The 14,453-nt window shown below is 36.8% G+C and overlaps 1 protein-coding gene across 4 annotated transcripts in view; it reads right to left on the reverse strand.

Moving 5' to 3' along the window:
* Positions 1 to 14,453, reverse strand: part of LOC150106232 (voltage-dependent calcium channel subunit alpha-2/delta-3-like) — a 2,133,114-nt gene that overhangs the window by 1,110,421 nt on the left and 1,008,240 nt on the right. For all 4 annotated transcript variants that reach the window (XM_090393048.1, XM_090393049.1, XM_090393047.1 and 1 more), the window contains one exon: positions 10,858 to 10,881. In XM_090393048.1, coding sequence (XP_090249174.1) covers positions 10,858 to 10,881 — 24 coding nt within the window. The remainder of the gene's footprint in view (positions 1 to 10,857; positions 10,882 to 14,453) is intronic.

Consider the following 14,453-nt stretch of genomic DNA (forward strand, 5'->3'; position numbering starts at 1 on the left):
ATAAAGAATATAGCAATTGAAATAGCAAATTTCAATGCTGTGCATTGAAATTTGCTATTTCAATGCACAGCACACGGCCAACAGAAACATGAACTGTCATTTCACCGGCACTCGCTAGCACGTGGCATATATGGCTGCATCATTGATGTGTATGTATAGTACTTGTCTGTATATCAGATTTCTTTTTAACCATGCAGGCAAACCTAAGAAATAATTTTTAGACAGCTATAATGATTTGTATCCTTGTGTGATTTTTCTATTTCTTGTTTTTTCTTGAAACTAACTAATTAACCACAGTAAATATAGCCCTCTACAATTTCAATAAGATTATCTGCTAATTTCAGTTTGATTTGATGTGAATTTTTCAGATTTTGTTTTAGTTACATTAGTCTTCAAACCTTTTTTTCTGCTTTCTCCATGAAGATCATTTAGCATTTGCTGAATTTCTTTATTTCTCACTAAAAGAACAGTCATCCGCAAAACATAAGTGATTGAGATTTTTTCCATTGATGTTAATTCCATAATTTTCTCATGAGACATTCATAAGAACTTCCAATGTAGTCCAAAATAATTTCAGTGATATAAATTCTCCTTGACTTATCCTCTCCCAATACGAAATTCCTTTCCCTGATGTTATGATGAACTATGAACTATTTCTTTAATTAGACTATTACACTTTTTTTTATAATCTTTGTCAAGTAGCTTTATTTTATCCTCCGACATGTTTTGCCAATCTTTTTCTATTGGCATCCTCAGGGAATACAAACTAGTAAGCTTAAATGAAGGTTACAGGCTAGGTTATAACTGATAATCCTAATTCATACAAAAAATTGGTATTGTGCGTGACAATGTGCGTGTCTCGTTAACGTGATTTATTCGTTATGGCTCATTACGTAATTGTTATGTTATTTCTTTAATTTCTTTATTTCTCACTAAAAGAACATTCATCTGCAAAACGTAAGTGATTGAGATTTTTTCCATTGATGTTAATTCCATAGTTTTCTCATGAGACATTCATAAGAACTAATGTAGTCCAAAATAATTTGAGTGATATAAATTCTCCTAGGCTTATCCTTTCCCAATACGAAATTCCTTTCCCTGATGTTATGATGAACTATGACCCTGATGAACTATGACCTTCATAGTTGTTGCTAAATTTTGATATACAGTTTTTAATAATCTGATATACTTTGCTGAGATGGCTTGTTGTTTTAAACTGTTTATTATTTCTGACTGATATAGAGAATCAAAGGCTTTTTCAAAATCTACAAATGCTAATTATGCAGGAAGAGTATATTCATTTGCCTTTTCTATTACTTGGCTAATAGTTTGGATGTGATCTATTGTAGGGAATCGTACTCTGAATCCTGCTTGTTCATATGGCTATGCATGATCCAAAAATCTTGTGATTCAATTTGATATAATGGATATAAACATTCTGTACAACAGTAATAGCAAACTGATTGGACTACAGTTATTGATATCATCTCTGCTGCCCTTTATATGTCAGATATATGGATATGCCCAAACTTCCTCTCATGACTCTTAGTTGATGCCTTGTGAGGGCCCTTGTAAATTTGAGGATGAGTAATTCATGTTCATCAGATTTTTTTTTTTGTTCAGCATCAGAGCTCCCCACCTACAACAAAAATCAAAATATGCTGTCATTTATGAGATAATGGCTAGGTTGCACTACAATTACTGTGTGCAGATCTCTACTGATTATTTAAAATATAAGAAACTGCTGGAGAGGAAGATATTCAGATGCTAGTAACTAAGATCTATAAGTGTTGAATGCTAAGGAAAGAATAGATAGAGTAATATGTTTTTAGAGTGAATAGAAGAAAGAGAAGAGATATGATTATGACTTATGAATTGGCACCATGAAGGAGAATTATTGCACAGAACACTTGAGTGATGGGAGAATACAAGTTTACTTCTTTGGAAGGATCATATAAGAAAATTGTGAACATGAGAAAATGTTCATGTTGAAAGTAATTGGTGACTGATTATTCAAAGAGTAGTAAGTGAGTAGTAAAAGTAGTATGCCAACAGCAAAAGAATTCAAGGTGAATATGATATGTATTATTGTGTTTAATTGTGTTTTTTATGTAATCTGTTTAAGATTACAGGGTTGGAAACAGCTTTTTCTAAATTTTTAGAACAAGAATTATTATATATAGATCAATATATTGATCACTATACACTCTAATCAATATATTGTAAAATATAGCCCTTAGAACTCAGTAGATTGTAAGGGTGGCAGCAAACTAGGTTAACTTTCATATTTATTGTGTGGCAATAACATATATTTAAAGTGAATTTAATTGCATGGTAGCTGAGTTTGATACATGGTGTTGAATTTTATGGTGTTTATTAATTAACTTTTTTTTTTCTTATTGATCTGAGACAAGATGGCAATGAGAGTGATGTCACTACATAGATCAATGTGAAAGATGAATAACATGAGAGGTGTGGATTTATAAAGAATGATACACTGCCATTTGAATTCACTAAAATTCACTACACTCTTATAACAGATAAGAAATTATATTCTTGTTTTAATCCTCTACCTAAGTGTAAATAAACAAAGTTTGCATGAAGTATCATCATGATTAGGCTATTTATATGTACAGGATGTTTACCTTTACATCAACTGCCTTTGGATCCCATAATACACAGTGTACTTCCTTTAGATGTATATTGCTATTCATTATAGGTAGGGCACTACTTAGACCAATTTTTCTGGATAAATACGGAAATGTCCTCCAAATAGGTGTGATCCTCAGATCACTCTAATCTCAATGAATGATTCAGTGGACCAATCTAACTTTTTAGTTTTGATCATTCCCAGGATACCCAGCAGCAGTTCTTCCAGACAACACCTGAAAAAGCTTCAGCTCCACCCAGTGACAGGCAAAAACCTACCACTGATCTCTACAAGCAGCCAACAAGAACGGCTCATTCCTAAGGCAAGCACCACTGATGAGTCTTCATTAACACCACATCAGTAGAAGATATGACATAAGCAAATATCCAGTGGAATGCAGTGATCAAGACCACTTCACTGGTCTGTTAAAGTGAATGGTTCCTCTCCAAAAACTCTGAATGATCTTTCAAATCATTTAAATCTTCCTAAGTGGCCAGAAAAGATCACTCAACTCACCAAGAACTCAGAGGTGGCTTCACTCGGTGACACGAAAATACCTGACAATGAGCTGAACTGCTCATCTCTCTCTCTCTCTCTCTCTCTCTCTCCCCTAGAGTAAGCACTCTCTGAAAGGCCCTAATCAAGACCATGTCAGTAGGAGTGGTGCCATAATCAAGCAACGAATGGAATGTAGTGATAAAGACCACTCTGTCTGTAAGTAATGGGGTCTTTTCCTAAAACTAGGTGATCCCTCAGATTATTGTAATCTAAATGAGTGACCCGAATGATAAGGATTACTCTAACTCATTGCTCTTGATTACTTCAAGACCTTACTCCAAGGTACTCAGTGGTGATTCTGCTAGACAATGCATGCAAAAAGCCTAAGCTATACCCAGTGACAAAGAGAAACCTATCACTGAGCCAGACACCAGCCTCAACAAGCAGCCAGCAAGAACCACTCAAGGTCCATTAGTGTGAAATAGGTCAAACACCACCGAAGGGCATAATCAGGTCATATATTGCTATGGCCTGATTATGGCTATATCAATATATGCTATGCCATAGGCAAGCACCAAATGGAATACAGTGATAAAAACCACTTCATCAGAAACCACACCCACCTTGCAATTAATGGGGTCTTCTCCCAAAATATTGCACCCCTTCAAATCACCGTGAGTGACCCAAAGGTTTATTCTAATTCATTAACTCTTGATCATTCCAAGATACTCAGTGACTGGTAAAACCTACTTAGAACTGCTCATCTCATAGGGTGCTCTCACTGAAAGGCTTTGATCAAAGTCAGGCTATGCCACTGCATTCTGGTGGCAAGACACTGGAATACAGTGATCAAGACCACTTCAGTAGGTAACCACATCCATGGACAGGCACATAAGTTGGAGCCAAACCCAGAAACACACTGAGATTAAATCAATGCAGAAATCATACATACACAAGTAGTAAAATGGTGCCTGACATTTTTTTAAAATATTCTAGATCATAGACAGTTTTTTAAACCTGATGATTTGGTTAATTATAATATACAAGAGATATATTCTTGTTTTTATCCTATACCAAAGTGTAAACAACAAAGTTTGTACATGAAGTATCTTTATGACTAGACAAAGGCTGTTAACTTAACATTAATTACCTTAGTATACCCTAATGTAAAGCACATTTATTTTCAGGCATATCATATATATTGCAGTTGTTAGATCGTGAATGAGGCCTGCCTTTACTAGACAGACACTCATTCGTGATCTAACAATGAAAGGTACTTTAAACCAGAGAAAATACCTGTACTGCTGGTCAAAAAATTGTATTGGAAAGAAATAAGGAAGGGGGGGGGGGGTAAAGTAAAGTAAAGTGTATTATATAATTGTATATTGAGTGTAAAGTGTATCATATAATTGTGCATTCAGTGTGTGTCTAATTATTAAGTGTATATCCATTTACTCAATGAAAGGGAAAGATTGTGAAATATTTAATATGTGTAATTTTAATAAAGGAAAATAATGTGTGTAAATCGAAATAAAGGAATGGTATGTGTAAGCTGCGGCAAACAAAGAAAATGTGATGACTAAGAGCCTAAAGGGCATGACCTTGACAAGCCCATATTGGAACCTTACATGCAAGGATTACCTAATTCTCTGAGAGGAGCTCTCTCATGGGTTCACAATGAAGCAATTTGATGCGACCGTGAATGTAAGCTCCTTGGAAGAAAAAGGTGAATGATCAAAAGAAAGAGGGGAGAAAAAAGGTGGGAGACAGACACTGAGGGACACGAGGTGAGAAAACAGGGAAAGAAAGGGAGGTAGGAAGTGAGGATGATCTCCAACTAGAAAGGGAAAGCTCAGGTCTAAGTGAAACCCGAACCGTGATGTTTCCCCTTGAAGGATCCAGAAATCCCAGACAAGCACCTCAGATGTTCCCAGCTAATGGCGAAATTTCAGTGCACGTGAATCCATGAGACGGGAAGGAAAAGAATCTGCACTGTGAACGAGGATCCAACCAGGATGCACACGTGACTCACAGGTGGTGATTCAGTGAAACAGTGAGCAGCCAGAAACGGTAAGGCAATTTTGTCCTTTCTAAAGTTAAGTGAGAGCGCTGAAGGAAAACACGTTAAGCAGTGTTGCTAAAAGGAAATCTGAAACTAATTTATTTGTCAGAGTAACTTTAGGAACATTGGACTGGTAGTCCGAAGAGCCATGTCAAGTGATTCTTGCTCAATCTAGTATGCAAATGTTACCTTAGCTCTTTTCCCTGAGATTTTGTCTAGATAAATTTGTATTAATTTCCCAAGTGCATGCCTTTCTTAGAGAATGCTAAATGTGTTAGTATGTGAGATTTTCATGTGATATTGTTGGAATGTGGTTTAATCTAATTAAGATAGCAGAAGAATTGATCATTTCATGTTTAATATAATTTTATTAGTGTAAAATAAAGCTTTATGTTTTGTCATTTGAAATCTTGGTATTAAATTTGTGTTTGAGACTGACATTTGCCACTCACTAAACCACGAACCGTGATAAAGGGGAAAGAAAGATATAACCAAATAAGAAGGAGAAGGGGCCACAACTGCAACATTTTTGAGAGCCCCCGAACATATCTAAGGTATAATAACTCTAACTGGTGCAATATAAATATAAATTTGTTAGGGTTTGTTACCCAGGGAAAACCTTACAATCCCTGACCACAGAGAAAGTAGTTATAAGGCACATTCAGAATTAAGTAACATGAACACCCCAAAGTACGATCTAACACAGTGCATTATAAGAAGGATGGTTTCAATTTTTATTGAGGTTCATTCTCTGTGGGAGTTAGACCAAGGAAGATGCTGAGGTTAAATCAGTGCAAAAGTTATATATTTTTACACATACAAGAACTAAAATGGTATAGTATATCTCTATATTTTTTTTAAAATACTCTGGATCAGAGATTATTATTATTATTATTAACAGAGCTACAGTTGCTCAGGGGAAGAAAGTCCAAAGGTCAAAATGTTCTCTAACAAGTGTACCAAGCTGTTAAGCAATGAAGGGGATGGGCTGCATTTCTCTGGATGCGATAGAAGACTAATTACCAGTGCTCTGGGATCTTGGAAACCATGTGGAAAACAAAGGGGTCTGCGAAACGAACTGAATGGCACTGTCCATTATGCCGTGAGAAAATGAAGAACAAAGAACAGACACCATGCAAAATCAATGATGCACACCAAGGTAAGTCCCTTCCTGATACTAAGATTACAGATAACTTAGACTCATTCAAACTTATGATCAAAGACTTGCTAAATACACACATGAAACAGAATAACAAAAAAATTCGAGGAGTATGAACATTACATATAGTACAATAATGAAACCTTTCAAGAAATGTTAGGAGCTGTGTTAGACATAAAGACGAAATTAATGGTAGTGATAGAAATGCAAGTGCAAAAATGAAGATTTGCGGTAAGAGGTAAACACCCTGAAGAGCCAAATCGAGCACATACTACAAAAAGAAGGAAAAAAATAATTTCAAACTGAGGGAATACCAAAAGAAAAGACAGAAGATTTAAGCAATATAGTGCAACTGATCGACACCAAAATTGGCATTCCAGTCACTATCACAGACATTGTCTCTATTAACCGAGGCCCAAAAAAAACAAAGAGACAACGCCACCAATCATTGCTTGTTTTACCAGCAGAAGTCTGAGAAACCGCATTGTTGCAGCAAGGAAACAAGGGCAATGACATCGATCCTAACTGACAAGAAACTCCCAATACCAATCCATATATCTGAACACTGGACTTTATACTTTAAAAATCTTTTATACCAGGCAAGGAAAACATAAACAGAGAAAAACTACAAGTTCCTGTGGAATAAGGATTCACAGATATTTATATTAATATATATATTATTATTATAAATATATATTAAGATATTTATATTCACAGATATTTATATTAAGAGCGGGAGAGTAAGACGGGAGAGATTGAAGAGGTTATGATATAAACTGTAATGAATACAATGACAAAACAGCTAATAAGGAAATTAGGCTGGCAGAAGTTGAAGAAGCATTAAGGAAGATGAATAGTGGAAAATCCCATGGGATAGATGTTTTGTCTGTTGATCTGATCTGAGCTTTGGGCAATACAGAACTGAAACAGTTATATTATTTGTATTACATGGATCTGAAGAAAGAAGATCATACATGATGATTGAAAATATTAGAGAAACAACAATGAATACTATTATTATTATTATTATTAACATCTGACCTCCATGCATCAGAGACTTCATTGGAAGTTCACATTATTGTGCACATATGCTCCTCCAACCATGCTTTAAACTGCTTCATTCTGTCTATAATACATTCACAATACATTCAGGCAATGCATTCCACTCACCAACCACTCTCCATGCAAAAACCTATTCCTCACTCCTCTGTTCACCTTCCTTATACAGTTTCAGAAATGGCCTTTTGTTCTACTCCCCTCTCCAATTCTATGAAAAATCTCCTCCATGTCAACCTAATAACAACCCCTGACTAGCTTATACAGGGTGTTCGGGATAAATTTGACAGTTTCGTAAGGAAAAAGAAAATCTTCTTTGTATCTATTAAATTTAATGAATTGACAAAAAAACATTACAGGCAGAGTTAATTACAATACTATCAACAAGATTTACTCAAAATAACCACCATTAGCATCGATCACAGCTTCAATTCTGCTTCGGAACCTCGAACAAGCTGATGCTACAGTCTCCCTGGGAAGGGCCGCAAAAACTGTTTTAATTTTATCCATTAACTGGGCTTTTGTATTACTGGAAGTGCGATTGGTGTCTTTTTCAACTGCGCCCCATACAAAATAATCCATGGGGTTAAGGTCTGGGGAGTTTGCAGGCCAAACATTTGGACTGGTGAAGTCGTAGAAATTTTCAGACAACCATTTTTGACTTTTCCCAGAGGTGTGGCAAGGGGCCGAATCCTGCTGCCATACATACGGCCTACCATTGCCTACCCTTGTTATCCAGGGCTTGACTACAGTTAGCAACTCCACGAACAAAGCCCGAATTCCAATGCCAGGGTTCTTCAACACCTGTTCCTGCAGATTTGCGAGGAATTCTGCTGTACGAACGCAATCAGATCGTCTGCTAGGGATCTTTCTTCTTGCTACATCCTCGTAGTCACCATTGCAAGTCTCTAGTTCATGCCTGATTGTTTTTACTGTATTCAGGGAGCATTGGGCAGCAGTCGTAATATCCTTATTTTGATGGCGGGCACGAATCATCATGATACAAGTTATTCTCTTCCATGATTCAGGTGGGTTCCAGCTATCCATCCTTTCTGACATCTTGTATATGAATGAAGAAGGGTCCAAACTTTTAAATGAAGAGAAGTGTGTGTTAATACATGTAACTTACGGAAAAATATAATTAATTATAAATATGTCAAATTTATCCCGAACACCCTGTATGTTTCAATCATATCCCCCCCCCCCTCGTCCTCCTATTCATGATACTCTGCAACTTACATTCTCTCAATCTATCCTCATACTCCACATTCCAAAGACCACTGACCACCTTCGTGAATCTTCTCTGGACCCTTTCCAACATATCCTCATCACCATGAAAACCTGGAAACCAAATCCATGCACAATAATCCATGTGAGGCCTGATTAAGGCCTTATACAACTTCAGCATAACCTCACTGTTTCTGCATGTCAGGATCATCCAAATGATTGCTATTATCCGCTGTTCAGATGTTATCTGATCTTCACAACTTGTGCAGTGTGACCCCTGACTTTCAGGTCCTTGTCCAGCATCGCTCCTAGATTTTTCATCTCCTCTACTTCCATTAAAGTTTCCCACCAAGTGTACACTTTGCATCCGATCATTGCTTACCAAATCTCAAAACCTTACACTTTGCGACACTGAACTGATAGTTCCACTTACCTGCCCATTCATGCAATCTGTTCAAGTCCTCTTGACTTTGCATTGCCCTCCCCAGTTTTGCATCATCTGCATATCACTACTTAAACCCATCCCAATATCATTAACATACAAATTGAACATAACTCAAAACTGACCCCTGTGGTACACTACTAGTGACCTTTCTCTTTAAGGATACTACAATCCCATATGCAACTTTCTGATACCTGCCCGACAGCCAGAAGTCTGTTATCTAATCCCATCTGTTTCAATTTATTTAAGAGCTTGTCATGTGGCAGTCTATTAAAAGCCTTTGCAAAATCTAAGTACACCACTGTATATGCATCTACCCTGTCCAAGGTATTTGTTACCTTGTTATAGTACATAAGTAAGTTAGTGAAACATAATCTCCCCTTTACAAACTCATGCTGATAACCACAGAGAATAATGCTGTTATCAACACATTTGTGTATCCTACTTCTCTCCAGTATCTCCTGTACCTTGACAACAACTCCAGATATACAGATTGGCCTATAATTTGAAGCTACAGCCATATCACCACCACCACTTTTGTGCAGTGTAACAATTTTACTCTTTCCACTCCCTTTGAATCTGTGTGGTTGCAAGATTTTTATTAAACAGGCATGCCAATGCTACTGCCATTTCTCTGGAACATTCCCTTAAGATGTGTGGTGATATGTCATCAAATCCTATCCCCTTATTGACATCAAGTTTATTTATTTCCTCAAATACCTCCTGCTCACTCTCAATTAAGTCATCCTCTCCTATGCCTTTACACTTAAGTTCCTGTGATACTATGAAGGAACTGATGTCAAGGATAAAAGGAAAGATTAGAAATCACATGCAAAAGTGGAGAAAACAATAGAGACAATAAGAGCTTACTTAGAAGAGACTTATATGTAAGATAAGGATGTCAGTGTGCATCTCAACAAGGTCTTGTATAAAGTCCAGATACCACCATATTTCAAAAACTAGTTTACGGTTATAATAAATACTCAAATTTTTCATCTATGATTCTAAGGTAGGATGAGGAAATGGTGTCATAGGGTAATAAAATAACCATGAGTAACAAAGATGATATTGGGACAGTGGAATGTTGAGTATGAGGACTGATTAAGGAATGTGGGAGTATAGGGTACAAATTCAGGTGAATAGATGGAGGAGAGGCAATATGACAGAGATATTAAATGGTAAAGAAATGTTACAGGATAGAAGTTTGCGAAAATTTTCATTACTTTAAGAGGGGGAGAGAAAAAGGGAGTCATTCCTGGAAAATGGGAAGAAACACAGAAACAGTGTGAGGAATAAATTTTTGTCTTGGCAAGTGAAATGGTTTACCAGTGGGTGTGAATCATGTATGAATGGATTTAATAGGTTTGCAATAAGTAGTGTATGAGCTAAGTATTTCCTCGAGTCCTCAGACTTCTTGTTAATATTATGTATGTAACACCTCCACGGAGTCCAAAGACTGTAGGTACTCATATAATAACCGTCAAGGTAATATTTTTTGTCTAGAGTTAAATGGCTTGGCATTGCAAAAGTGCACCATTTTATCATTCAAATGTGAAGGAATCTATAAGAAGATTTTCCACTGACAAATGGCTCAGTGACTGACACACACACACACACACACACACACCTTTTCTTCACTTAATTAATAATAACTCTTTCCTAATTTAATGAACAATAAAGAAAATAATTGCTTTTTTCAAAATAAGTCAATTTTTTTACGTATAATGATCCATATAAGCAGTTCATAAAAACAAAATACTTACTCCTAAGAGCGAATCTTCATGATCCTGTAAAATAAAATATTAAAATAAATAATTTTTCAAATAATTTCAAGTATGTTTCACATTTAAGTATACACACACACACACACACACAGTATATAGATATATTATTATTTACAGCAGGGCTGTCCAAAACATGGCCCACAGTGCAATTTTGTGAGGCCCGCCTGTGGGGTTTGATTTTCATGAGCGAAAAAATAAAATAACAATTTGAACTGAATGCATATTAGATATTTTAATTCTATCACTAATCGATAATCTCAATGTTGGTTATTTTATTTGGTGTTTTCATATCACTATATACCCACATGTTTTTCAAATATTAGATGTGTCAAAGAAGTGTTCTTACACTGTTTTGTTCCAACGAGCATACTCCAGGCGCTCACGGGGAACGTGAGCGTGTGATTAGTGCGCAATTAGTGTTGTTTATTTGATCGGCTATCGAGGTTGTGTCGTTGCTACTCACTAAATTACTAGATACGCACTGGATGCGGCCCTTAGATAAATCTTTTTTTTTCATAATGCGGCCCTCGAGTTACCTAAGGTTGGACAGCCCTTATTTACAGGGTTTCATGGAGACAGAAGACTCATTACAGGAGACTAAACACTTACAGAATACAATATCTATTGTGCCTTGTCTTGGAAACATTCAGCATTGCAGAAACCACTCTGAAATGCATCTCATTCATCACTCATAATCATAATCATTCAATATCAGGAGTTTGGAATGCTGGCTATGGAGAGAGGTTGAAGAAATGTGGATTGCAGAGTTTAGTGGATAGGAGGAAGAGAGGTGATATGATAGAGACATTTAAGTTAGTGAGAGGATTTTATCAGATTAATCCAGAGGGGATTATAAAAAGAGTAGAAGGTGGGAGAGGAAGAACCAGAGGTCATTCCTGGAAGTTATGTAAAAGTGTGGTGAAGAAGGGTGTGAGGAGTAGATTTTTTTAGATGGAGAATTGTCAGCAAATGGAATGCATTACCAGAATGTGTTGTTAGTGCAAGGAATGTTAAGGATTTTAAGATTCTAAATGATAAATAAATTTATAGATAAATAATAATAATAATTCAAAAAGTCTCCTTTTTACATGCTTGTTCATGTCCTTCTACAGTGTCCAGGGATGACCTCACATTTGTCCTTCACCTCGTTATCCTGGGTAGTAATTCCCTTATATCAATCTGATACATCCGTCTTCTCACCAACTTATTTGTCTCAATGATATTACCTCTTCTCCTGTCTACCAAGCACTGCAGATCTTCCCTTAATCTATCCTCATATGCAACATTCAGGAGTGCTGAGACAGTTTTAGTCACTTGCATCTGCACACACACACACACACACACACACACACACACACACACAACACACACACACACACACACACACTCTCTCTCTCTCTCTCTCTCTCTAGTGTTTCAGTATTGCCCATATAACCAGGTGACAGCATCTGGATACAGAAATTAAAATGTAACTTGATTATTGCCTTGTACGCTGTACCTCTTCAACATCATTTCAATGTAAAGAGAAGTGAGAAAAGAGAGAGAGAAGAATGATGACTAAGCTAGAAAGGAAAAGTAAGGAAAGAGTGATGAAATTGTGCTTCCCGTGTGAAAAGATTAACAATGGTAGTGAGGCTATTAGAATGCAGAAGGGCAAAGTGAAAGAGTTGATTGTTTTGGCTGGGATGAATGATTTGAAAGGAGTCAAGTATGGTAATAGGGAGGACATGAAAGAGTTACTGAAAGTAGCAAAAGAGAAGAGTGAGAGCATTAAGAAAGTGGGTCTGTTGCCATGGTATTACAGAGATGAGCGAGAAGGAGGGGTCATGATAGTGAATGAGAATCAAGACATAGGTTATGCAGGAGAATAATGTGGTGTTTGTGCATGTGCAGCGAGTTTGATGGAGAAAAGGATGTATAAGGTGGATGGTTTGGAGTCAGGAAAAAAGTGTTGTTAAGTAGTTGAGTAATATCATTAAGTGCAAGCTGCAGAAGAAGAAAATATTGTGGAGAGTATATAAAGAGAAAGTTGACCAGCATGGCAAAGAAGGCAAAATCAGATTATAGAAGAATCTAGCCGAGCAGGCCAAATGAAATCCCAAAGTGGTTTTTCGTTATGTGACAAGTAAGAGGGAGAATGACATGGAAGATTAACCTTAATGAGTAATGATGGTCACGAGGAGACAGACACTAATGTGGAAACAGAGGTGGATGAATTGGAGGTTCTTAGGATAGTGCTTCTTAGGATACAGTTGTGGAATGAGATGGGATATCAAGTAGGGTTTTGCGAAATGTGTAAGGGAACTGGCAATGCCTTTGACTAAGCTCTTTAATTTAAGTCTCAGCTGTGGTAGAGTTTCCAGGGAGTGAAAAGAAGGCAAAATAATTCCTTGCATAAGGGAGGTTCTAAGACTGCAGTAGCAAATTATAGCCAATCAGTATCTCCGGATGGTGGTAAAAGTACTAGAAAAATTGGTCAAAAAGGGAATTCAAGAATCAATACATAAAATATTTCTTGGCTGTTGAAGAACACATTAATAAGTAGAGATAAGGAAGTTGTTATTCTTGTTTATAAGACCTTGATGTGCTCACATCTGAATTACTGTGCTCAAGTCTGGTCCCCTGGGTTTGTTGGTGATGAGGAAGCAGTGGAGATGATTCAGAGGTGAGTGTTCAAGATGGTAATTGACTTGTGGAATATTTCCAATGAGGATAGATTGAGGGGGGGGGTGAATTGCAGAAGTTGGTGGACAGTTGAAAAAGTGGGTATGTGATAGAAACATTTAATTTACTTAAAGGGTTTTATAGTATAGATGCAGGGGAAATGTTTCAGCACTTGGCTAAAGGGACTAGAACACAGGGTCATCATTGGAAGTTGAATAAAGGTTTGGTTAGTAGGGGGTTATGAGGACTAGATTTTTTGCTTGGAGAGTTGTGAATGAGTGGAATGGGTTGTCAGAGTCAGTTGTGAGTGATTTGTCTGTTAATGGGTTCAAGGATAGATTGGATCTCCCACGCTGAGTCTTCAGACTCCATGGATGTGCCCGTATAATAATAATAAAGTGACATTGGAGATGTAAAAATCAGGGAAACTAGAGTTAATGGGGGGGGGGGGGGGGTAGCTGTTCAATGAATCCACAGTACCAAGATGCAATTGTGTGTGAGAATGTGCAAAAAATGCCTATGTTAGTACTTCTGGTAACAAACCAAAATAAATAGTTAGTATGAAGTGTAAAGGTGGTGGGTATAGGGGACTATACACTAATGCCATTGGTTATGACTATTGGCATTGATTAGTTCTTTTTTGGTGAAAGATTATTGGCATTAATAAGACAGGGATAACTGTCTTATTAATTCTGTTAGTTGGACAGAATGTGAAGGGTATAATATTTTCAGAGAAAATAAAGAGAAAAAATGGGGGAATAAGGTATTGTGGATGATTGCTGATGAACTGCAACCAAAGAGAGTATAATTTCAGCTTCTAGTTGAACTACTCTCAACTGAGGTTATCTAGAGCGAGACAGAGACCAACAGGTTTTCAATTGGTACAGACAGGGGATGTGCAGGATGGTGAG

Source organism: Typopeltis vanoorti, chromosome 5 (genome assembly GCF_054136105.1).
Source record: "Typopeltis vanoorti isolate ZY-2024b chromosome 5, IOZ_Tvanoo_1.0, whole genome shotgun sequence".
Classification (NCBI taxonomy): Eukaryota; Metazoa; Arthropoda; class Arachnida; order Uropygi; family Thelyphonidae; genus Typopeltis; species Typopeltis vanoorti.